The 24,735-nt window shown below is 43.4% G+C and overlaps 1 protein-coding gene across 1 annotated transcript in view; it reads left to right on the top strand.

The window, feature by feature from the left end:
• GTF2H4 (general transcription factor IIH subunit 4) overlaps positions 1-24,735 on the top strand; it is a gene marked incomplete in the record, with an annotated part of 405,264 nt that overhangs the window by 311,774 nt on the left and 68,755 nt on the right. The window contains 2 exon segments of the mRNA XM_044084363.1: positions 3,318-3,448; positions 5,882-5,929. Coding sequence (XP_043940298.1) covers positions 3,318-3,448; positions 5,882-5,929 — 179 coding nt within the window.

The following is a 24,735-nucleotide window of genomic DNA, read 5'->3' as shown; positions in this document are numbered from 1 at the left end:
ACTGTACGAACATGTAAACAAATGCATGGATTTCGCAATGCCCAGTAGAACCAAGATGCTCTCCCCCCAAAAAAAAAGGAAGCCAATCTAGTGGCCCCCTGCCATAAACAAACTCTACAACAGAAGGAGGAATCTTGTGTGGAATAAGGTGAAGTCCCAAGACTGGAAAAACTCCCTTATCAGCCTCAACAAAAAGTTGAGATCCCTCATCAAATCCCCTAAAGCTAGCTATGAAAACAGAACTGCAGCAGATAGTAAAGACAACCACAGCACCTTCTATAGTTATGTAAAGAATCTCCATGGCAATACCCAGATTTGCTCTGAGCTACTGCATAGTGGTACCTCCTATACCGAGCCAACAGATATTGCCGATTATTGACAGATTCAGTGCCAACTTTACCCCCCTCCCAAAGGACCAATCACAGTACCAGTATGTTGCCAGGCACCCAGTATTACTGCTGCACAGGTTAAAACAGCACTGTCCAAGGCCAAGAATACAGTGTCTATGGGACCTGACAATATCCGTTGCAGTGTTCTACATGAACTACAGAGTGAACTGGTACCTCAACTGTGTGCCCTGTTCAATCACAGACTCACCTCAGGCTTTGTCCCTACTGAATGGTGCACTGCTACAATCATCCCTCTCCACAAAGGAGGAGTGACTACAGACCCTGAGAACCATCTCCCCATTAGCCTGATGAGTCTGATATGCAAAGCTGTGGAACACATCATCATGGACCTAATAAACAAAGATATAGGGAATCTCCAAACTCTGAATCCCACACAGTTTGGTTTTGTGACGGGTAGATCATGCCTGCTCAACTTGGTCGACTTCTTTGAGTCAGTCACCAGAGCTGTGGATGAAGGCAATGTGGTTCATACAGCTTATCTTGATTTTGCCAAGGCCTTTGATACCATTCCCCACTCAGGAATCATAAAAAAACTCACTACGCTAGGCATCCACCTCTGTATCACTAGGTGAGTTGCAAACTGGCTCACAGATGAAATCCACTGTGTGAAAGTAGCTGACTCCAAGTCAGACTGACGAGCAGTCACAAGTAGAGTCCCACAGGGTTCAGTCCTAGGTCCTCTCCTGTTTGATTTATACTTCTCTGAAGTCCAGACCAACATGAAAGGACTCTGGCTGACAAAGTTTGCAGATGATTGCAAGTTGGGAGCTGTGATTAACTCCCTAAGTGATGTTGACATCCTACAGAATGGCCTCAAGGAGACCAACGACTGGTGTCAGAACCATGGCCTTAAGCTCAATGCCAAAAAATCTGTCGTCATCCCCTTTGGAAAAAAACAGGCTCCCATGAATTTACCACATTGATGGTAGTCCACTGAACACAGAACACGTTATAAGAGATCTGGGAACACAGGTTTAACGCAACCTCTCTTTTGATCACCACATTGCCACTGTGGTCAGAAAGTCTTTCTGTGTGGCACATCTCATTACTAAGGGTTTTGCATCCAGGAAGAAAGAGGTCATTGTTTCCCTCATTAGGCCAATCATTGAGTACAGTGCCCCATTTGGCATGTACCTCACTAGACACCTGCAACAACTGGAGAGGCCGCAAAAGTACCTCACAAAGAGGATCCTAGGCCTTAAACACTTGTCCTAGATAGGCAGACTCAAAAAAACTCTATTCTCTGTCTCATATCGCCTACTTAGATGCGATCTCTGCTTGACTTGCAAAGCCATGTCTGACCCAGCTCTGTTAGTAATGCTACATCTAAAGAAATCCCAATCCCTCCACACCACACGCTCCAGAGACCTCAACCTCATTTCCACAATCAACAGAACATACTGGAGGGACAGGTACATAACCCAGAGACTGCCTATGCTATGGAATAGACTTCCCATACATGTCAAGCAGAGCTCCTTGCTGACCCTCTTCAAGAGAAATCTTGGTGAATGGATGGGAAATTGAAAATTCACATCGGGGATAACTCCAGTGGCTCTACTCGACAGAGGCATTGGGAACTAAGGTCGGGTGGCACAATGCCAGGGTAATCCTATGGCTAGGCTTGTGAAGGCCCCAGGGCCATTAGCCTAGTACACACCTATGAACCTCTATGTGGGGAGAGGTCTTTTCTCCCACACCCCACTTCATAGTTGTACAGTTATTGGTTAAAACAATGGCTCATACAACTGCAGTGTTGCAGTCCATATGTTTGTCTTTCGGCTTTTCCCGGTTAGGGGTCGCCACAGCGGAACTCCGGTCCGCTAATGATTGGCAGTTGTTTTTTATGGTGTCGAGTTGCCAGCCTGACGCCCAACCTTCAACGAAGGCACGCCCATGCAATGCATGTCTTTTGAATGCCCACTCGACCGCGAGGAGGACATGCAGACTCCACACAGGCACTCCCAACCCAAGCCGATAATCGAATGGGAGAACCTCTTGCTGTGAGGCAACAACGCTACCGCTGCACCACCGCATGATATGTGTTGCAGTACATTAATGTAAATACACTTGGGAATCTGAGATCCTATTCAGCTTGTTACCTTTCATCAAATGTTTTCTCCGTTCTTAGTCATGGGATCTAGCAGCAGTGTGGCCTGCCTGACATAGTGAAATGCTGTTCACATAAGCATTTACTTTGTTTTATGTAAACAATTTGTATATATATCTATGTTGTATACTAATTTCATTATTGTTTGTGGTATACGTGTTGTGTAGGTTTATATACAATTCTTGCTTTGCACAGGCAGCTTATTTCTAGTGTCATATTTTGTAGCACTGTGTGCAGAATCATTATATGGAAGCTTGAACTTTTTTGGTGTGTGTGTGTGTGTGTGTGTGTGTGTGTGTGTGTGTGTGTGTGTGTGTGTGTGTGTGTGTGTGGTGTGTGTGGTGTGTGTGTGTGTGTGTGTGTGTGTGTGTGTGTGTGTGTGTGTGTGTGTGGTGTGTGTGTGGTGTGTGTGTGTGTGGTGTGTGTGTGTGTGGTGTGTGTTGCCTGAGTGGTTGAGTCAGCCCACCAGCCTAATTAATATATGTATAGCCAAGTAGCCGTAGATTGTCCGCCAGTCCTTATATTTTGTTGTTCATGTTTCAACTACAAAAGATGGGTGTAGATCTAAATGTGTTGATATTTTCATACAAAATCCCTTTAACATTCTTTGGTTTCAAATTCATCTTTTATATTTATTAATTTTTGAGCATTTTCTTTTACATTTGAGTTGTCTGCAATTTTTGTTTGTAAGTGCAGCTTTAGATTATCTATTGCCTTTGGCACATTTGTTGATGTATTTTTCATAGCCTATCTTCATATCAAAGCAGCAGGTACTGACTTTTGCATTCTGTGTTCTGTAGAGTCGGAGCTGCAAATAGCTTTGGTAGCCCTTTTCTCAGAGATGTTGTATCGCTTCCCTAACCTCGTGGTGGCCCAGCTGACTAGGGAGAGTGTCCAGCAGGCCATTGCCAATGGAATCACAGCTGATCAGGTGTGCAGAATGTTTAATGGTTTACAGCATGTACCATGAAATGTTGTATCATAACTGCTTTCTGTTGTAGGTAAGTTCCAGTTTATATCCTGTATTTTGGTGTGCTCCAAATGGGTGGTATTCAGATCTACTTTTCTGGTTTTGGTTTGTGTAGTTGTTTTCTTTGATTTTGCAACAACAGGAACCAGAGCAGGACTGTTCTGGTGTTAAGTAGTAAAACTAATTTACCAGCTGTATAATTACTATAGCTTAAAGATACAGGTGTATTAACAGATATTTAAGCAACGTTTCTTAGAGAAATGTCAAGGTAGATCTTGATTAATCATTTGTGTTTTTGATCTGATACTTCCTACTTGGGCATGAACACCAGCTTTTGAGTATTGATTCAGTATGGCATGTACTCAAAGAAGGACCTTACTGCTACTGAGTTACTGTTTGTTTCACTGCGATGCATATCTCCTCGTCACCATTGGTTCAAATGCAATTCTGGTTTGTTTATTGTTAAGTAAAAGAACTGTTTTTCTCAGTTAACCACAATCCATGCCTGCCAGAAGTTTTTTGTTTTTTCACTTTCAGAGTTACACATCCAAGTATGGCTTTCCTGCAATAGCTCCATGTTGTTCTGTCCCATTATATCTGCACTACCATTGCAGGTGTGACACTCGTGCATCTGTAATGTACCTTTTAGGTTTTGTGTGTAGGTTTGAGTCCTCCTCTGTGTTACCAATTTTAAATTGGTTTCCATCCTGTATTGCAGAGGAATTGTATGGCAAGTAGCAGGATCTTTGTTTAAACAGTACTGAAAATGTAACTGTTTTAGTTTGCAGTTGTCTCAGTTGTGGGAGGGAGTGCTGTCTACCAAAAGGTTAATGATGTGGCTTGAACTTAAATCTGTTGTAGAGCTTTTTTTTCTGGTATGAATAGTGTTCTCTCCATCCACTAGTGTCTGTTAGGTTTTGGGTAAGTGGTTCTTGTTGACAAGAGATCATGGATAACCAGCAGCAACAGATGGCCAACTGCACAGGCGGCAAAAATATTTAAGAAAAGCAGTTTAATTGTGTGGAAAAGGGCACCTTGTGTACATGCCAGTCAGCATACCGACACATTACCCTAGAGCTTAGAGCGAAGTTTGAAAATAATGACTGTAGCTCGATACTTCTTGTTATAGCTAAAACATTCAAGATTGGTCGCAAACTTGTCTTCACCCTGGACTGGATACCTAAATTGTTTAGTTTGTGAAGTGATGGGCAGGAATGCAGGTGGGCTGCTTGTGCATTCGAGACATAAGCCTTAAGCTGAACGCCAAAAAATGTATAGTCATACCCTTTGGGAAAAACAAGGTATAGTCATACCCTTTGGGAAAAACAAGGTATAGTCATACCCTTTGGGAAAAACAAGGTACTGACAAATTACCACATAGGCGGTAATCCATTAAGTACGGAAGAGGTAATCAGGGACCTAGGGACCCAGGTTGACAGTAACCTCTCATTTGACACTCACATTGCCAAAGTGGTTAGGAAGACCTTCTATATTGCCCAATTTATCATGAAGGGTTTCACATCTAGATCAAGAGAGGTCATTGTGCCCCTGTACTCTTCTCTTATCAGGCCAATGATTGAGTACAATGCCCCATTTGGGATGTATCTCACCCGACACCTGCAGCAGTTGGAAAGACCCCAAAAGTTCCTCACCAAGAGGATAAAGGGTCTTAAACATATGTCATATGCTGCCCGACTGAAAAAACTCCAGCTCTATTCAGTCGCATACCGCCTACTCAGAGGTGATCTGTGCCTGACGTACAAGGCCATGTCCAATCCTGAATTAATGGACATGCTCCACCTCAGAAAATCCAAATCCATCAGAGCCACGAGAACAAGTGACTTAAACCTCAACACAGAAATAAATAGGACGTGCTGGAGGGACAGATTCATAACCCAGAGGCTCCCTACACTCTGGAACAGAATCCCAGTCCATGTTAGGCAGAGCCCCTCACTGACTCTATTCAAGAGAAATCTCGACGAGTGTATGGGAGATCGTAGGTTTACCCCGGGGGTCATCTCTGTGTCACTACTAGACAGAGGCATAGTAAACTAAACCCTAAAAGGGCGTAGTATTCTCATCCTAAGGGGTGGTGTAAGCCACATACACTCTGGCTAGGCTTATAAATGCCTTAGGGCAGATAGCCTAGTACAAACCTATGAACCTATGAACATATCAGTAGGCATGGAGGCATGGTAGTGTGGCTGGCAGAAGGGAAAAGTATGCTTGGTAGCAAACGCAAAGGTTAAAATATTGTAGAAAACAGTTTGCTGTAAAGTTATGTACCTCTTTTTTTTCTTGACTGTTGCCTAAGCATTTGTGTTAAGATGCATATAAATTAAAAAAAAAAAGTTTTTATACTTCCTTTTTGAGATATCTTTTTCTTTTTCACAGATCATTCATTTTCTGAGAACACGGGCTCACCCTGTAATGCTAAAGCAGGTAGGGATGTGTTATTCTAACTTCTTTAAGTACTGCTTCATTTCAGAGATGTTTTACAAAACTTAGATGTTACATTCTTATTTTTGTAAAGCCATTGAGGGAATTTGTTTTTTTACAAAAAGCAGTTTTAAGCTTTTGACTGTTTTAGATAGCAGTGTAACGTAAGGATTAAGATGCTGGGCTCCAGAGTTGGAGGTCTTGGTTTGAATTTCATGTGTCATCATAGTCATAGATTGAAACCTGCACTAAATCAGGTGTCTTTGTCTTCCCAGATCTCTGGTGAACCTTTTTTCTCTTTGAAATTACAGGTTTAATACATTTTATGTAAATAAATGTAAATTACTTGAGTCTAATGCATAGTTTTTGGTTGCTTAAGATTGGCTTTTATTTCCAAATCGCAGGCGAGTCCTTTTTACACGTCTAAAATATGCAGCAGAAAGACTGTACAGTTCACAGTGATAACCAAAAAAAAAAAAACGCCGTCTGTGGTATGATTTAGAAACTGTACTATGTAGTGTTGTGAACATATATTCTGTGGCTCACCTGAAGCTGTAAGCTAACTGTGTATGTAATATGAGAGTGACACCCTAAAAATCACCTTCTGGTGCTGTGCCTCCTATGATGTCACACATGGTGTAGAAACGGAGTGTAGCATACACTCTTAATGCCACAGTTGACCACTGCTTCACTTCATTGTGTTCCCCCAACCTTTTTCTGCCAACTGCTTTATTATATTCCGCCAGTAGCATTTACTGTCAATATAAGCAGATAGTTATTGTTCCAACTGGGGTGTCAGCAGTACTGTGAATAATGAATGTAGAAACATTGCCAAAGAAAAGATGACTTCAGCATAAAATATGCACACCATGGAACTGGGGGAACAGGGGATAAGATCAGAAGAAAGATTACTGGAATGAGAAGAGAGGGTGGCATTATTATCAGTGTTGCACTTAAAAGGATTGGGAGGTTACAGTATGTAATGTAGGGACATTCCCAGAGAGTAGTGCCCATGTTTGTGTATGATTTATAGCAAGGAAGATTAAGGCGGACAGACTGAACTGGGCCAATAGATGAGACTGTTAAAAAAAACAAAAAACAATAGAAATGTTTTGAGACTGTTACAAATGGAGCTATGCAAAGGGAGCAGAGTTTCAAGGTTAGGCTTATGTGAAGGATATAGGAAACCAAGAACAACAAAAGAACAAGAAAGACCATACTCGAATGAAGAGACTACTGTGGTTCAATAGGGAAGTAAAAGGACAGCCAGAGTAAAAAGGGGACATTCCAGAAGTTGAAAAGCAAAAGGAGTGTGTATGACAGGGGTGTGAAGGAATTAAGAAAATGTTAGAAGTGGTGGTAAGGTCTAAGGCTGGACAGAAGATGGAATTATCTGTAAGATTCTGAGAGAATAGTTTCCTCAGGTGTATGGATGAATTAAGGAAAGTGAAAATGGTGGTTCAGAAACTACAGAAGGAGATCAGGGGATATATTCCTGACAGGACAATTTAAGCATTTTTTCAATTAAGTGTTCATGTTATTTATGTATTTGAATGTATAGTTTGAGGTACAGTTTGAGATCCAATCTCAGTGACCAGTTTTAATCTCAGTCTGGAAGTACAGAAAGTATTAAAACAGATACATGAAATCATCTATTGAAGTAAGTTACAGTTGAATAAATGTACAGTCCACTAAGTTGCACATGGGTTTCTCTTTAGTAGCTTCCACCTCTGTAAAATCTTGGAATGTATAAATGTAACTACTGTTTGTGGATAAATGTAAATGGAAATACAAGTACTTTGTGTTTAACTGGAACTTTGTATAATGCAATGTAAGCAAATGGAGCTTTTTTCCTGGGCCTCTGTTTAAAATAGGTATTAGCCAATCAGACTTTCCCAGTAAACGAAGACAAATAAATAAATTAAATGTAAATAGGAAACAGCTGAATAAATTAAAACAGGAAATGTAATGCTGAAGATTACTTCATGGAAGTTGTAATAGCTGCCACCCCATGGTAAGGGTACTGTCATCAATCATCATAAGTGCATTCGCAAAATATTGCAATCACTTGGCTGCAAAGCAGTCACAATTAGAAAAATCGCTAATGGGGGCTGCATTCACTGTTGTTATTTTTATATACCCACTGTGAGATTGCTGTGTCCCAGAGAAAAGAGGAATCCCTGGAATACTGCAGTATCATTCCTTAAATGCATCTCCTGGTATATATGCACATTAGTGACTGCAGTGAAAGTCAGGATGGCTGCAGTGGTGCAGCAGTTAGCATTGTCATCTCACAGCAAGAAGTTCTCTGGTTCTATTCTTGGCTGGGGTGCCTTCTGTGCGGAGTCCGCATGTCCTCTCTGCGGTCACGTGGGTTTCTTCCGGGTGCTCTAGTTTCCTTCCATATTCCAAAGACATGCAGTAGATGGATTGGTCACTGTAAATTGGTGTAGGTGCAAGTGTGTGTGCGAGTGAGTGGTATGGATGAACTACTGCAGCAGGGTTAGCCACCCGACAGTGTAAACCTTGGCTCGAGATGATTGTCACTGTTGAAGGTTTACCCCGACCCCCATGTGCAAAACGTGAAAAAGGGGTTGAGGATGGATGGATTGCAGTGAGAGTCAGACTGCTGAATGCAATCCAGGCATCTGTGCACATCTAACATGAGATCTCATAACCAAAGGAAACTGTAGAAACAAAGCTTACAGAAGGTAAGGCATAAGGCCTTGATGGTGTACCTCCTCTGATGTTTGGGAGCTTAACAGGTGTGCTTGGCAGAGTTCGAGGGGTCTGGAAGGAAGTCTTACTTGTACCAGGTTAGTACAAGTACCCAGAAAGATGGCTTGTAAACTTCAGTTTAGTAGCAGGGAAGATTATGAAAATGTTAGTCTATTTCCTTGAGGTAAATAGCCTGAAGAATAGGAACCAGTATCTGTGTATGGCCATCAGATCATGTCAGTTCAACCGTATCCTTCTCTGTAACCAGGTGGAACTGTAACTTGGCAAAAGAACCCTGTGGATGTGTTTATAGACCTCACTAATACTTTTGGCTTAGTACAATGCAGGATGTTGATGTACATTTCAAAGGGGCTTGGAGCTGGGGAAAGATAACTGAATGGGTGATGGAAGAATGGCTGGTACCAGGAAGTAAAGTAGGATAGTTGGGGTACCCTCTCAAAACAGAAGGTTGATGAGTAGGGGATCCCAACTGATGTCTCCATGTCCGACATTACAAGGAGCATTTTGAACATGATCACAGATGAACTGTTTGTGATTACATGGTAGATTTTGTGTAGTAGGCTAACATTAAGTGCAAAATCCTTCACCTGATGTTCATCAGTCTTAAAGTGAAATACTACTCGAGCAGAGTCATCTTAAAAATGAAAGAACCAAGGTTATAATCTGTATGGGTGGTTGCATAAGAAGTAGAGAGATACTAGCAATCTTGTAATTTGTTGTCAGAGCTCGCCCTTGGGTGCCTTGTATAGATGTTCGTGTTTCACTGTTGCAGTCATCACACTTGTGTTATCTGCCTGCAGGTAGCCTTCATTCGGCCTGAATACCAGAGACTTAGTATTTCTGCGTTGGTTGCTGTCACTCCAGTACTGACGTCAGGTCATCAGGGGTATAAAAACAGGCATCCGGCACCATTACATCCAGTCTTTCTTGCTGAGGAGCCCGAAGCAGAAGCAGTTCGCAAGTGCCGGTCGGCCGTTACGTGAATTTTCGTTTACGAATTGAATAATCCTGAAGTCTTCTAAAGCTAAGTACCCTGTTGGGGAGCCTTTGTCTTGCTCTAACCAATGTCAGAAAAAATTAACAATTGTCTTGCCCATGGAAAGCAAATACCACACAAAGATTTTCATCTTACTGCATCACCTGTTTAGGCCCAGACCATGATGTACCTTGCTGTCAGTTTTGTGCCTTGTTCAACACCCGAACCATTTGTCGTCGGGCTCTCTTTGTCTCTAAATTCTTCCGCTCTTGATCTCTGTATTCCAAAATGGCTTCGGTAAGCCATCAGACTACCAATATTCTGAAAAAATGTAAGGATAAAGAAAGAGACCGTATAAGTCAAAGCTGCCCATGGCACTTCTGTTAAGCTAGTCGCCAGTTCGCTGGTACTCAGGTGCTTTCGCTGCCCCTGCTGCCTGCCTCTATGGATTCGCAGGCCTCTACCGAGACCCATTCGGAGACCAGTATGCCGCAAGACTCTTCTTTGACTATGGAACCTGCAGATGTTTCTACCTTGGATGGGTCCAGAGCCGCTGTGCAGGCACCGGCTTCTGAGGCAGTTCTTTGCACTACTGATGTTCAACTCAAACCGACTTCTTTTTTATCTAAAACTACCGAGTTTCTTAGGCCATGAGTACGCGCTACACCCAGAAAACTAACGACCAAAGCACATGCACCTCCTCCCATGCCTCAACGACAAATGCTTAGAATGGCAGAAGACCTTATTACATTGATTTAGGGGAAGTAAGCCTTCCCCTGCTAAGAGGAAGAGAGACCAGTCCCCTGCAGCCTCAACAGACCAGGAGTCCGATGACTCTGAGGTATCTGATTATGAAGACATGCCCTTATCTGCTTATGAGGATTCAGATGCAGAGGAATCCATTCCCTCTGCCTCCTCTCCAGAGGATTTTTCTTTTGGTGAAATCTTACATACCTTAAGAGAGCATTTCCATTGGGAATGCCAAGGCTAAGCTCAGTCCAAAAGAGGCTCAAGGAATTCCTAGATTTGCCACACCACAGACCTTTAGCAATATCCCCTGTCCTGGAGGTTGTTGATGATGTTTTTATGGAATCCAGTCTTACTCCTGATACTTTACTTCCTGCCCCTAGGAAAGCAGAAAGGTAATAGACTACCTGACACACACAAATTTCTTTTCAAGAATCCTACTGCTGACCCAGAGATCATTTCCCAGGGGGCTAAAGTTATCAAGGCAACTACAGACAAGAATCCCACCCCTTCGGGCAGGGATTTCAGAGTTTTGGACAGATGGGTAAGAAGGTATATACTTCTGCTACTCTTGCAATTAGGGCATTAAATTGTCAGCTTCACATGCTGAAGTACCAGCAACATATTATGGAACTTATTAAACAAAAAGTGGCAACCTTTACAGACTGTGCAAAAAATAAGGAATTGCAGGAGCTTATGCACTCTGCAAGCCAACTCAGCAAGCATTCTTTTCAGTGTGGCTTTGGTGCCCTAGAGGCATCTTGCCGGGCAGCAGTCACTGGTTCTGTACTGAGAAGATATGCTTGGCTCAAGTAGCAGACCTTGCCAGACCATGTCAAATCAAAGTTATTAGACGCTCCTTTGAACAAGAATAGTTTGTTTGGCACCAAAGCAGAAGAGGTTCTTAAAAAGATGGAAGAAAAAGCTAAGTCTATGCAGACTGTTAAAGAATTCTTACAAGTGCAACCCCCTAGATTCAGTAGGCATTGCCCTTCCAAACACTGGTCCTTTCCAGCCACCTCCTGGCTATCTCAAACCAGGCCCAGGGGAAACAGACCACCCAAATTACAGTCTCAGGGTATGCAGAGATCTAAGCAATGGAGTGCCCCCACCCCCAAAGCAGGGAGTGGTAAGCCACCTCCTTATGGAAAAAACTCACAATGACTTCTCCACTCCACTCCCCACCTCTGCCCAATTGCTTGTCCCCCTAGGAGGAAAACTTGCCTTCATGCAGAAAACTGGATGTCCATCACACAAGACCGATGGGTCCTCAACATTGTATCCCAGGGCTACACATTTTACTTCTACTCACTGCCAACCCCAAGAGGGTTCCCAGACCTTCCCCCAAACCAGTGGGCAGATGCTCAAAACCAAGTTCTATCCCTGCTCTCCATCAGAGCTATTCAGCCGGTTCTAGTGGAACAGATAGGTCAAGGATTCTATTCCAAACTCTTCCTGGTACCCAGAAAAGAAGGCTGTTGGCGCCCAGTCCTGGCTCTTTCAATTCTCAACACCTTCCTGGTAGTACCAAAATTCAAAATGCTTACCCTGCAACAGCTTCTACCTATACTAACCAATGATGCCTGGTTAGTCGCCTTAGACTTAAAGAAGCCTGTCTGTACATCCCTATAAGGGAGTCGTGCAGGAAGTATGTACGTTTCAGGGCCAGATCTATGCATTATCAGTTCTCTGCACTTCCCTTTGGCTTATCCACCATGTCCAAAGTATTCACAAAATGCCTGGCTCCAGCCATTGCATCCTGCAGACAGAGAAATATTCAAATTTACCCGTACTTGGATGACTGCCTGATTCAGGCAGACAGTCATGAATTGCTGTTGCAGCACCTGACATTTGTGAAGAACCTCCTCACTTCCCTGGGGTACACAATCAACAAAAAGAAATCAAAACTGGTACCCAGTCAAAGGATTGTATTCCTGGGAGCAAGCTTGGACACAAATCCCAGATGGCATTCCTCACTTCAGAAAAGCAAGCCTACCTGACAGACAGCTTTACTCAAATGGCCACCAGAACCCAACTATCCGCAAGAAAAATACTGCAGGCCCTGGGGTTCATGGCCTCATGTATATTGCTAATTCCATATGCAAGACTGCATATGAGGGAACTTCAGTGGTACTTGAATCTTTGGTGCCAACATTCTCAGGACCTGGAAACAGTCATTCCTAGCATACCCTGTCTAAGGACTGAGTTTCTTTGGTGGGCAGAAGCATGCAACCTCAACAAGGGACTGCCCTTTATTCAACCCCAAGCCACCCAGACCCTAACCACAGACTCACCAGACTGTGCCTGGGGAGCACACATGGACGGCAAATGCATTCAGGGCCACTGGAGCCCAAGGCAAATTCATCTGCACATCAGCCAAAAAGAGATGCTAGCTGTGCAGAATGCCCTGACAGCTTTCAGATCCCTACTCTTTCCAGGACAACAGCTAATAAAAACAGACAACACCACAGCTATGTGGTACATCAACAAGCAGGGGGGGGGGGGGCACATTCCTACCCACTCTGCAGGCTAGCCATGGCTCTGTGGAACACGGCATTGGACATACAAGTCCATCTGCAAGCTCAGTTCCTGCCAGGCAATCAAAATTCACTGGCAGACGACTTAAGCAGAAATCTCCTAGACCCACACAAGTGGCAGAACCCAGCATCTTCAACCTTCTGATTCAGAAATGAGGGACCCTAGAGGTGGACCTTTTTGCCTCCCCCTACAACCACCAGCTCAGCAGATTCTGCACCAGGAACCCTCACAGCAGGGCCTGGAAAGTGGATGCCCCATCCTTTCAGTGGGTAAATCTCTCAGTTTATGCATTCCCACCCCTGCCCCTTCTCTCAAGAGTATTACTCAAAATAAGACAGGACAGATCAAGGGCAATTCTGATTGCCCCGGTACTGGCCACGCCAGCAGTGGCACCCACTCCTCTGCAGCCTGACAATGGTGCCACCATGGCACTTGCATCAGACCCCTACCCTGCTTTCTCAGCAGGCGGGGCAGATTTTGCATCCGCAACTGCAAGCCCTAAAGCTTGCAGCCTGGCTTGTCCCTTGAATCCTATCCCAGCAGCTCTAAGCAAACAGGTGCTGGACGTCGTTCTTGAAGCCAGAAGTCCCAGTACAAGGAAATCCTATGCGGATAAGTGGAAAAGATACTGCTCATGGAGCCTAGCTAAAGGAGAGGACACAACTCTGCCCTCCCTGCCTCTAATTTTGGATTACTTAGTAGATCTACTCCAAAAAGGCCTGTCCTTCTCTTCCATTAAGATTCATGCCTCAGCCATTTCGGCTCATTACAACACTGAGCCACATCTCTTCTCTCACCCTCATATCAAATAGTTTCTGAGAGGGGCAAACAACTTAAGGCCACAAAGAGAGCACCCACCCCTTCTTGGGACCTTAACTTTGTACTGGAAAAGCTCACACTCCCACCCTTTGAGCCTGCAGCATCAGCAGACTTAAAAATTCCTCTCTTGGAAAACAGCATTGCTTCTAGCCATCACTTCAGCTAGAAGAGTGTCTGAACTACAAGCACTTATGGCTGTGGAACCCTTCATTATTTTCCATGCTGACAGGGCCTCTCTCAGGACTAACCCTTCCTTTATGCCTAAAGGTGGTGTCCAGTGTGGCTCTCAATCCATACATTTGCCAACCTTTTTCCCTAATCCTCAAAGAAACGGGGAATGGATCTTGCACTCCTTGGACGTGCACAGACAGCTCAGATTTTACCTGGATAGGACGAAGGCCTTCAGAAAATCAGACTGGCTGTTAGTCAGCTTTGCAACTTGTGCAGAGGGCAAGGCCATTTCTAAGCAAACTATATCTAAATGGATAGCACATTGCATCCGTTTCTGCTACAAGCACCATGGGAAACCAACCCTGCAGGGGGTCAGAACTCACTCCACTAGGGCAACATCTACTGCATTTCTCAGGGGAGTCCCTACCAGGGACATCCTGGAAGCTGCTACCTGGAGTTCAGTACACACTTTCATCAAGCACTACCATTTGCCTATCTTCTCCAAATCCAGGGCAGGCTTTGCAACAGCAGTCCTGCAGGCCATCCTGACCACCCCTAACTCTTCCTGACTGCCTCCACCCTTCTTCAGATTTGGGAATCCACCCAAGTGTGATGACTGCAACATGAAGTGAAACATGAAGAACCTAGTACAGTTGTGTACACTTACCATATGTTAGAGTGTATTCACTGTTGCAGTCCTGGTTCCCTCCCTCCAACCCCCTGGTTTCTCTCTCTCTCTCTCTCTCTCTCCTGCTATTTCTCCTTAATCTCTCTAGGCTTTTTACCCCACCCCACCCATTTTCAGGGGTATGGGTATTCGTATTGGTATTTACTTTTTACTGGTAGTGTTTTCCTCCACCATAAACTAAGCTCCCTTTTGGGGGGCTCCTGACATTCGGGGCAAGAGAAACTGATGTAATGGTGTCAGCTACCTGTTTTTATACCCCCTGATGACCTGAAGTCAGTCCTGGAGCGACAGCAACCGATTCAGAAATATTAAGTCTGTGGTATTTGGGCCGGCGGGCCGACTGAGGGCTACCTGCAGGCAGATAACCCAAGTGTGATGACTGCAACAGTGAATATACTCAAACATCTACATTTATGGTAAGTGTACACAACTGTACTTGTCACCTTCCACACTGATGATAAAGGTAATTGGAAAGGCTAGCAAGATAAAACTGGGTTGCTTGACAAGGAATATGAAGACAGATTTGAAGAGATGAACCATTTCACACTGGAGTAGAGAGTTGAAGAGTATCCTCAGCCTTCCATGTTCTTTATTTGAATGAGAGTCTTTCAATAGTCAGCTTTCATTATGGGAACCACAGAAGCCAGATTTAGCAGATGCATGTAAATGTAGGTAAGTACAGCTGCCCTTAATTGCCATTTAAACCTAACCAATTTCCCTTTTGGTGCTTGAATTAACCTGTCCCATTTGGATTGGCCTTAACTATTGCATGGTTAGTGAGAATAACTGGGATCATACTGTAGATAAATTTAGGGGACGCGTCCATCGGATAAAGCATTTAAGAGCTACCTCCATCCTTTAGTAGAACAAGGGGCCATTCTGGTGTCAATTTTCTTTTATCCCTCAACAGTTCCAAGTTCAGCTTGAATATGGACTGGGATGAGCTTTGTTTTATGTGGATGAGGAATCTGTTCGAGTGGTAGTGTAGTCTGCAAGTCATACCTGTCCTCCAAACCATTTTGTTGATATTGCAGAAGTTGTTTAGGTTCATGGACCAAGTATTTCTGATGCCGTTTGACTTCTGATGTGCAGAAGCTCCATTAGTATTGGGTCAGAGGATGCATTGTATGCCAGACACAGGTCACCTGTTAGCAGTCTGTATGATACTGACCATAGTGACAGTGCTTTGATTTTGTCCATGTAGGACGTACTGTTTAGATATTTTATCCTTTTAGTAAGGTATCTCTTGGAGTTCCAGTTCTTACATGTGCCTGGACAGAGTCATGCTAAAGGAGGATGTTCTACTCAGTGATTGCATAATGAGGGCTGATGAAATGGGTACAGTGACCTCTCTGGATCTAGACCATCCTTTTGTTTGTAAGCTTCATAATATAGAAGGAATTTCAATGAGAGTGGACACATGCTGGTCAGAAGGTAGGTCACTGTATAAGTTCCTGAATTCCAAATAACCAGGTCAACTCCTTTCTTTTTTTAAAACCTTTATTAAATTATCATTTAAAATCTATATAAACATAACATTAACAGAAAAGAAAACAATCCATATTAACATTTTTTCTGTTTGCATACATTATACATTGCATATTTATTTTTAAGTATCATTTTACATTACAGAATTTGCTCAGTTCTTGCCTTCCCATAAACTCGCTCCTCATCCTAAAAATTATTCTGCATCTATTGTTCCCACAATTTCTATTTATTTCTATGTAATTAGCTCCTTCACTTTTCTAAAGATCCCTTTTCTAGTTCTTTTCTCTCTTTTATGATAGTCATTACTTCAAATATAGTTGGTTTAGACTTTGATTTTCATTTTCTAGTAATTGCTTTTTTTGGCAGCCAACAAAGTTAATCTTGGGTTCATAGGTTGATACTAGGCTATCTGCCCTAGGGCATTTATAAATCTAGCCAGAGTGTGTTTGGCTTTTGCCACCCTTTTAGATTAGTTGACTGTGCCTCTGTATAGTAGCTCACAGAAGAAAGCCCTTTTAAGGTTAGTTTACTGTGCCTCTGTCTAGTAGGGACACAGAAGAGATCCCGGGGTAAACCTACGATCTCCCATCCACTCGTCAAGATTTCTCTTGAAGAGGGTCATTGAGGGGCTCTACCTAACATGGATTGGGATTTTGTTCCAGAGTGAGGGGAGCCCCTGGGATATGAATCTGTCCCTCCAGCATGTCCTATTTATTTCTGTGCTGAGGCTTAAGTCCCTGGAGCATGTAGCTCTAAGGAATTTGGATTTCCTGAGGTGGAGCATGTCCATTAATTCTGGGTTGGACATGACTTTATACGTCAGGCACAGATCGCCTCTGAGTAGGCGGTAAACAGCTGAGTAGAGCTGGAGTTTCTTTAGCCTAACTGCGTAGGGCATCTGTTTGAGTCCCTTGATCCTCTTGGTGAGGTACTTTTGGGGTCTCTCTAGTTGTTGCAGGTGTCTTATAAGGTACATCCCAAATGGGGCATTGTATTCAATTATGGGTCTGATGAGTGATGAGTAGAGGGGCACAATGGCCTCTCTTGATCTAGATGTGAACCCTTTCATGATAAGGTGGGCTATATAGAAGGTCTTTTTAACCACTTTGGCAATGTGATTGTCAAAGGAGAGATTGCCATCTACTTGGGTCCCCAAATCCCTAATTACTTATTCCGTACTTAATGGATTACCACCTATGTGGTAATTTGTGGGCACTTTGTTTTTCCCAAAGGGGATGACTATGCACTTTTTTGGCATTTAGCTTTAGGCCATGGGTCTGGCACCAGTTATCCGTCTCTGTGAGACCCTTTTGGAGGATGCTTGTGTCAGTCGGCGAGTCGATTATGGCACCCAGTTTGCAGTCATCTGCGAACTTGGTCAGCCTTAGTCCTCCCGTGTTAGCCTGTACCTCAGAGAGATATATACCGAACAAGAGATGTCCCAGGACTGAGCCTTGTGGGATGCCACTTGTAACTGGTTTAGAGTCTGACATGGCACCTGCAATTCTGACAATGTGGGTTCTATCCCTGAGCCAGTTTGCAACCCATCTTGTGACATAGGGGTTGATATTTAAGTTGGTGAGCTTATTTATGATGCCCGGGTGGGGTATTGTGTCGAAGGCTTTTGCGAGGTCCAGGTAGGCTGTGTGGACTACCTTCCCTTCATCTATGGCCTTGGTGACTGTTTCAAAGAAGTCGACCAGGTTCAAGAGGTAAGATCTTCCCTTAACAAAACCAAATTGGGTGGGATCCAGTGTTTGGAGGTTCCCAATGTCTTTGAGTTCCATGATGATACGCTCCATAGCTTTGCAGACCAGGCTAGTCAGGGTTATAGGGCGATAGTTTCCAGGGTCCATTGTGGCACCACCTTTGTGGAGTGGGACCACTGTTGCTGTATGCCATTCCTTGGGTACATATCCTGTAGTAAGGCTGAGATTGAACAGTGACTTTATGTGAGGGTTCAGTTCTTCTTGGAGCTCGTGTAAGACGCAGCCCGGGACACCGTCCGCTGTGTTTTTTGCTTTGGAGAGGGAAGCTCTCATCTGTGCATCTGTGATGTCAGGGAGGCTACACTCTGTTGGGATAGACATTTGCTCTTTTGCGGGGGGAAGGGGGGGAGAAGTTTGCACTGAACCTGTCTGCCAGGATGTTGGCAAATGTCTGTGGGTTCAGTGTATTTTTTGTCATTTTGCACTAACTCAGAGCATATCTGGGAGTTGCCACCCAGGTTCCTGACATAACTAAAGAAGGCCTTGTGATTATCTTTAGCGTCTTGTGCAATTTTTCTTTCGAAGCTGGCCTTAGATGATTTTATGAGGGACCGTACTTTCTTGCTGGTACTGATCAGAGATGCCTTCCCTTTTTGAGATTTTGCTCTCTCATGTAGTAGCTTCCTCCTTCTGTTGTATAGCTTATTTATGGCTGGGGTCCACCAGACAGGTCTACTGCCTTTGGAGGAGTGAGTCTTGGTTTTATTGGGGATAGCACGATCCATGCATTCCTGTAGGTGTCCATAGAATGCGTTTGTAAAGGATTCTGCGGTTTGGGCCGTATTTTCCACTGGCCCGGGGGCTTTGAAGTATTCCGCCTCGGTTTTGAGAAGTGTGAAGTTTGCTTTTGAAAAGTTCTTCACCGTGGTTTCCTTGGCTGGGGGTGGGGACGGGATATGGATGTCCAGTGAGATTAATTTATGGTTAGATCTTACTTAGCAAGGCCTTACTGTGTCTGTCCAGCTCAAATGAATCTTTTCCTTGGTTACAGCCATTTGCTAACTCGGTATTTCTGACAGTGCTCTGTAGGGAATGAATAAAATCTGCCAACTCATTAAACTTCCAGAACATATGTTCCCAGTTACCTGTTTCATCCCCATCAAACCTCCAGCATTGGCTATCTACTTGAGGAAAATATCTTTTAAGTCTGTTTGGGGTTTAAAAATACCTCTGCAAAGACTTAAAAGCAAACATCCTAAACTTTCTGGAATTTGTTGCATACTTGAGAACCATATCTCCTCCCGCTGTCCCTTTGTAAATAGTTTTTCTAATCTCTTCACAGGCTTTTCTAACCTCCTCTGATTGAGTCTTGTAGTTATGCAATATTTTATATCCCCCACTAACTATCCCCTTTTTAACAGCAGCTTCTGTTCTAGATTCAACTAAAAACTCTGAGAGCAGGTCTTTCATTTAGGATTCCTCTGTCCTTTTCTCATTGCCAGTACTCTATTAATCCCTGGTAGGTACGACAATGTTTAGCCTGAAGTCTAAGTGTCTTCTTGGCCTCATCACACTCAGTGCTCACAGTACTTTGGTTCCTTTGACAGTTTTCTCCTCTTAAAGTCCATCTCTGTCTTTTCTATTTTCTGTATCCCTACTTATAGCTATTACTTTTGGCAAAATCTCCTTTATCTAGTCTTGTGTTGGCTTAGTTTTTGGACTACTTTCTGCTGCTTTATGAATATAATAATGCCCTTCTGTGTCACTGTTGCAGTATTCTTCAACCTAAGCATCTCCTGCCATGGATAGCCCAACGTTCAGTCAGTATGCTAAAGCCTTTAGATCTTGTATGCACAGTACATCACGTGTATGCTCCTCGCGCAGGATGTAAGCCTAAAGGTGATGTATGGATGCAGTTACTCAGAACTTTCACCAGTCCAAATGCCATTGTCACTCATCAGTCTAAAAGCCCTTTGCTGTGATGAACACTTTGCTGTCAGTTAAGTGCCCCATTGAGTTTTTTTTTCGTTTTTATTGTTGGTCTTGTTTTCCTTTGGTTATCTGGAGTTTGTGTCATCCAAGAAGGGAAAATGTCAGTGTGGGAGGCAGATTCCTCCTAAGGATCATCACAAACAGTGTTTTTTCTATTTGGGTGCTTCCCACGACCATACCTCCTGTAGCATTTTTAAGGCATTTCTGCCCAAGACTCTTGGAAACCGGTTGTCCTCCCTGGCCATTTATCTTGAGAACAAAAGGCTCAAACAGGTAGTCTGGGGTAGCATGGTGGAATCGATTAATCCAGAGATGCTTCCGTTAAGGAAGAAGGCCAAGATGTCTTGGCTGGGTTCTTTTGTGTATCCAGCCTCCACTGGATATCTCTTTAGAGGCAAATGATAGCTTTGTAGAGCATCTGATGTCAACTTTGGACTCGTCTGACACAACACAGTCAGAGGCCAGCATGGATCCTTCCTTTCGCATGTCCTGTCAGGCTTTGCAGTCATCTGCTTCAGATGTTGAGGTGGAGCCACTGTTGATTATCTGAGAGGGCCCTAGAGGGATTCTGAAGATTCTGGTCAGGGTTCAGAACATCTGGCATTAGGGCTGGTGTCCCTACCAAGAAAAAACAGAAGACTAAATATTCTTCTGTATGCTATAAGGACCCTCAAAGGGAATGGCTGTAGTTTATTCAGAACCTGTTTAATGGCCCTGAAACCTCCCCAAGGGGCTTCTGTGCCTACTCCTCCTCGGACTTCAACTCCTTCCAGAAGGCCTAGAGAACCTTATTTCTTGGATGAGTATTCAGAGTTCTAATCTTCCCAGATGCCTTCTCCTTTGGATTATGGCTCTGATGAAGGAGTCTATTAGCTCTGAGTCTCCCTTGGAGAGGTTGTCTTCTGGGGATACAGTAGCCAACATGATGGAATACTTTAAGTGGTGTTCTTCTCAGGTGTCTGATATGTAAAAGAGGTAATATGAGTTTCTTCAGGTGGACACACCTAAACCTTCTGCATTACCAGCTGCCTCCAAGACTCCTGATTCACAGCCCCCTGCTCCAAAGAAACTGGACGGGGTTTGTAAGGTTCCTCAGGATTGTCAATTGTTGTTCAAGTGCCCTCCTGCTGATCATGCTGTGGTGTCGGTCTCTTCTCACAGCCTTCTAAGCTTTTGCCCTCTGCCTAGCTTCTGCCTTTGGATAAGGATAGTAGGACCATGGAGAAGATCAGTAAGAAATACTGTACTGCTTCCCCTTTAGCCTTTGGGGCCATTAGTTACCAGACCCACATGACCAGATATGCTCTGGTCTTGATTGCCCAGGCTTGTCAGGTTATTTCTGACCTCCCTGATTCTGAAGGCAAGTCTTCTGTTTTCTCTATTTTAGGCTCTGCCCCTTAGGTGGCTCCTCACTCTGTCAAAGTGCAGCTATGATGCTGCTAATGCCTCTTCCAGTGCTGCTGCATTTGGGTCTGTCATGATACATTATTCTTGGCTTTGTCTGCAATCATTATCTGAAGACATTAAGTCCAAGTTGCTGGGTGGTCCTTTGGATAATAGTCTCTTTGGGACTGCTGCTGCTGCTATGTTTGTCTCTTCAAGAAAGAGGTAAAGTTTTGCAGGACCTTAAACATATTTTTGTGTCCTCTATCCCAAAATCCCAGAGGAACTATCCTACTAGGTCTCTTTTGTTCATAGGCAGCCTTGTTAGGCCACTAAAGGTAGGCAAACTCCTCCTGCTAAGTCGTCTTGGGCTCCTGTGGTCCAGAAGCCTCCTTTGTGACAGGCCTGCTTCCCTTTGACGTTTTGGTTCCATAACTCTCGGCCAGGTTCCCTTGTCTCTTTCACTCTCCCTCTGTCTCCCAAACTGGCAACTCCACACCTCAGACTCTTAGGTTCTGTCCATCAACTATGAGGGTTACTTCATGGTCTGGAAGTCTCTCCCTCCTTTTTTCAGGGATTCCTTAGCCTCCTTGAGAACAGCTTCCTCATTTCACAGAGGTTCCTGTGTCCCTGGTGGACTAGCCAGTCCTTGTAGGAAAGGGATTTTACTCAAGAATATTCCTGGTTCCTCAAAAGGGGGGCACTTGGAGGCCTATTCTGGCTCCCTCCTTGCTCAGCACTTTATCAAGCTTCCTTCTTTTCGGATGCTTTCTTTTCCTCTGTTGCTGCTCCAGCTTTTTCTGGTATCCTTGGATTTGAAAGATTCTTATTTGAAGGATTCTTCCTTCATGTTCCTGCTCACCTTTTCAGGAAGTTTTTACATTTCTCTATTTCTTCCTCTGATTTTCAGTTCTCTGCTTTGCCCTTTGGGCTCTCTACTGCCCCAAGGATATTCACAAAAGGGCTAGCTCCTATAATTGCCTTTTGCAGGCTCCAACCATTCAGATTGTTCCTTATCTATGTGACCTGTTGCTTCAAGCACCTTCTTCCAGCTGCATGTTACAGGATCTGGAGTTCACTATATCTCTGCTTCAATGTCTGATCTGACTCCCTGTCAAGATCATGTTATCTGGGTTGCAGGATTCAGACAGTGTCAGTGCTTGCTTTGTTATATTGGTAGGGTTAACAGACTGTCATTGCCCAAAAAAGACATTATGGAAGTTATTTGCCAATAATCAAAACCCTAGAATGGACATATGCAGGCCATCCCTGGTGAAGTAGGTCTGTCAGTCATATTCTCCCAGGCTGATAAATATTGGCCCCCTTCGAATGGCACTAAAAACTAATCATTCAAGTCAAGAGTTTTTGCTTATATTGCAGCATCATCCTTGGAAAAGATAGAATGCTGCACAATGCTAGGCTTGTGTCTGGGGCATGTAGTCTGAGAACTCCATGAAGTTTCTATTCACGCACTCCAGCAAGGTACATTTATTTTATTTTTATTTTGGATTTGTTAACCAGGTGCAGCACTGATCCCACTAGACCCATTTCAGTCTCAGCCAGACATACTAACATGCGACAGAGTCATGCTGGTACTTGTTGTTCAAGCAACTAACAGTCACTCTTTCCCTGCTCAGCCTGGTAAGAAGTACATGTTTGCCTTACATTGGAGTCACCTATAACTAGAATGTTTGGTTAGGTAAATGTCTGCCTTACGGGCTCAGCATTTGTGACTTTGGGACTTCTACTGTTATGTGAGGCAATAAGCTTAACATGCTGAGTGTGCTTTGCAACTATGTTGCATTTTGGAGGTCTTTGTGGTTTAGCCAAGTTAACATTTAAAACCTCAACACATGAAAGCTTGTGTGTGTTGTGATTGTTTTGGTGAGGTGGTGTGTGTGATGTATTGCTGATGATTTTGGTGTTTGTTTACTATGTGTGAGATTTGTCTCCATGAATTATGTACATCTCTCATACACTGCATTATGCTGTTTAAGTAGTAGATGATGATCAGACAGCATGAGACATTTTTTACACTGAAGATACCATTCTCAATCAGGCTGGAAGCAGAAGTTGTGGGAAAGTTTTGATCCATGGTTTTGACAGGAATGACTGGGGAAGCAAGGAGGGCAGGGGTGACTATAACTGCTTGGAAATTCAGTTTATTTAGGAATGTGGGTGGACTTGCTTATAATGTGTGAGGAAATGCCTGGTTATCTAGTCAGAGGTGTACTGCAACTCATGGTGTGTTTATTTGCACTTGGCATGGGTTATTTGAGCCTCAGACCTAGATTTCTAAAGTTGTGTAGATTTTGCAGGTCTCTTGTAGGAAAAAAAAGCTCTTGTATAGACAATCCACTATAGAATGAGTCCAATGGTGGCAGTGCACTGCGTGCAATTCACTGCAGCCTTTTTTTCATCCATTTTTAGTGAAAACCTTGTTTATCTTGGTTCAAGGCTTTTCACTCTTCTGAGAGTCTTGAATAAAAGAACCTGGGTTGGCACATCTCTGTGCAGGTCATAGCACTTGAGCTAGAGAGTGATCCAGTCAAATGAAGCTAGTAGTGGAGCTCTGTGATGTCAGAACCTGTAGCAGGGAAAAACTGCAATTAGTGTACAAACAGTAGGGAGTAGCAGAGAGGAGGAGTATTTCATGCACCAATGGGGCTGTGAAGTCTGTAAGAATGTAGAAAACACAAAACCGGAGGGAAAATCAGTAGCAAATCCATCAACAGTAGCATGTGTAACAAACAGGCACTGGAATTCAGCTTTAAGCAGTCTAACAATAAGCATCATATAGGACTGAAGCAGTAAAGCTGGAATGTAAACAGCTGTAGAAGTACACAGATCCTGCAGTAGAAATGTCAGTACTGTAACTGTTGTTCATTGCAGTGATTTACCAGTAAAACTGTTTGTGAAAAATGACTAAATGAGGCTCAGATCTTTCAGTAGTTTACAGTGTTGACACAATTGCCAGTGAAACTATAAGACTAGAATCCTAAAACAGTTTAAAATGCAAACCGTTAACTTTTACAAGTAATTCTACCCATGGAGAAGTGCAGTGTAATGTATAAATAATGAATAGATCTTGCAATTCTCCCAAAATTGCAAATGAAGCAATAAGACTAAGGTCTCAGAACAAGTTACTTTCATTACAAAAATGAAACAAGTGGCAGAAAATACAGAAATAAATGCATCAAAATGGAGGTTACTATAGGTACAGTTTAAGAATGTAATAAGAGCCAGATAATATATGAAACAGAGTCTAACCCTAGCCTTAACAGTCTGAGAAAGGGCCTTCCCAGTTTGATTTCAGTGCCCAGTAAGATGAGCAGAGATGAGACTTAGAGGAGCTTCCAAGGCCAGGTATATAGGAGATGAGACTGGGAGGAGTATACAGTAGGGTCAGGCAACTCAGAAGCTTCCAAGTGCTGTGCAGTATTTTAAATGTACTTCCATATGCATAATGGAGTCTAAATATACTTCCAAATGCAGAATGGAGTCCAGATGCTGTGTTTTTTTTTTTTGCTTTTCATTTCCAAGAGTGGATGGCTTATTG

This window comes from Protopterus annectens, chromosome 9.part0 (genome assembly GCF_019279795.1).
Source record: "Protopterus annectens isolate FY-2018-M chromosome 9.part0, PAN1.0, whole genome shotgun sequence".
In the NCBI taxonomy this organism is placed as follows: Eukaryota; Metazoa; Chordata; order Ceratodontiformes; family Protopteridae; genus Protopterus; species Protopterus annectens.
The sequence above is the reverse complement of the archived record's forward strand: the minus strand, read 5'-3'. Positions and strand labels throughout refer to the sequence as shown.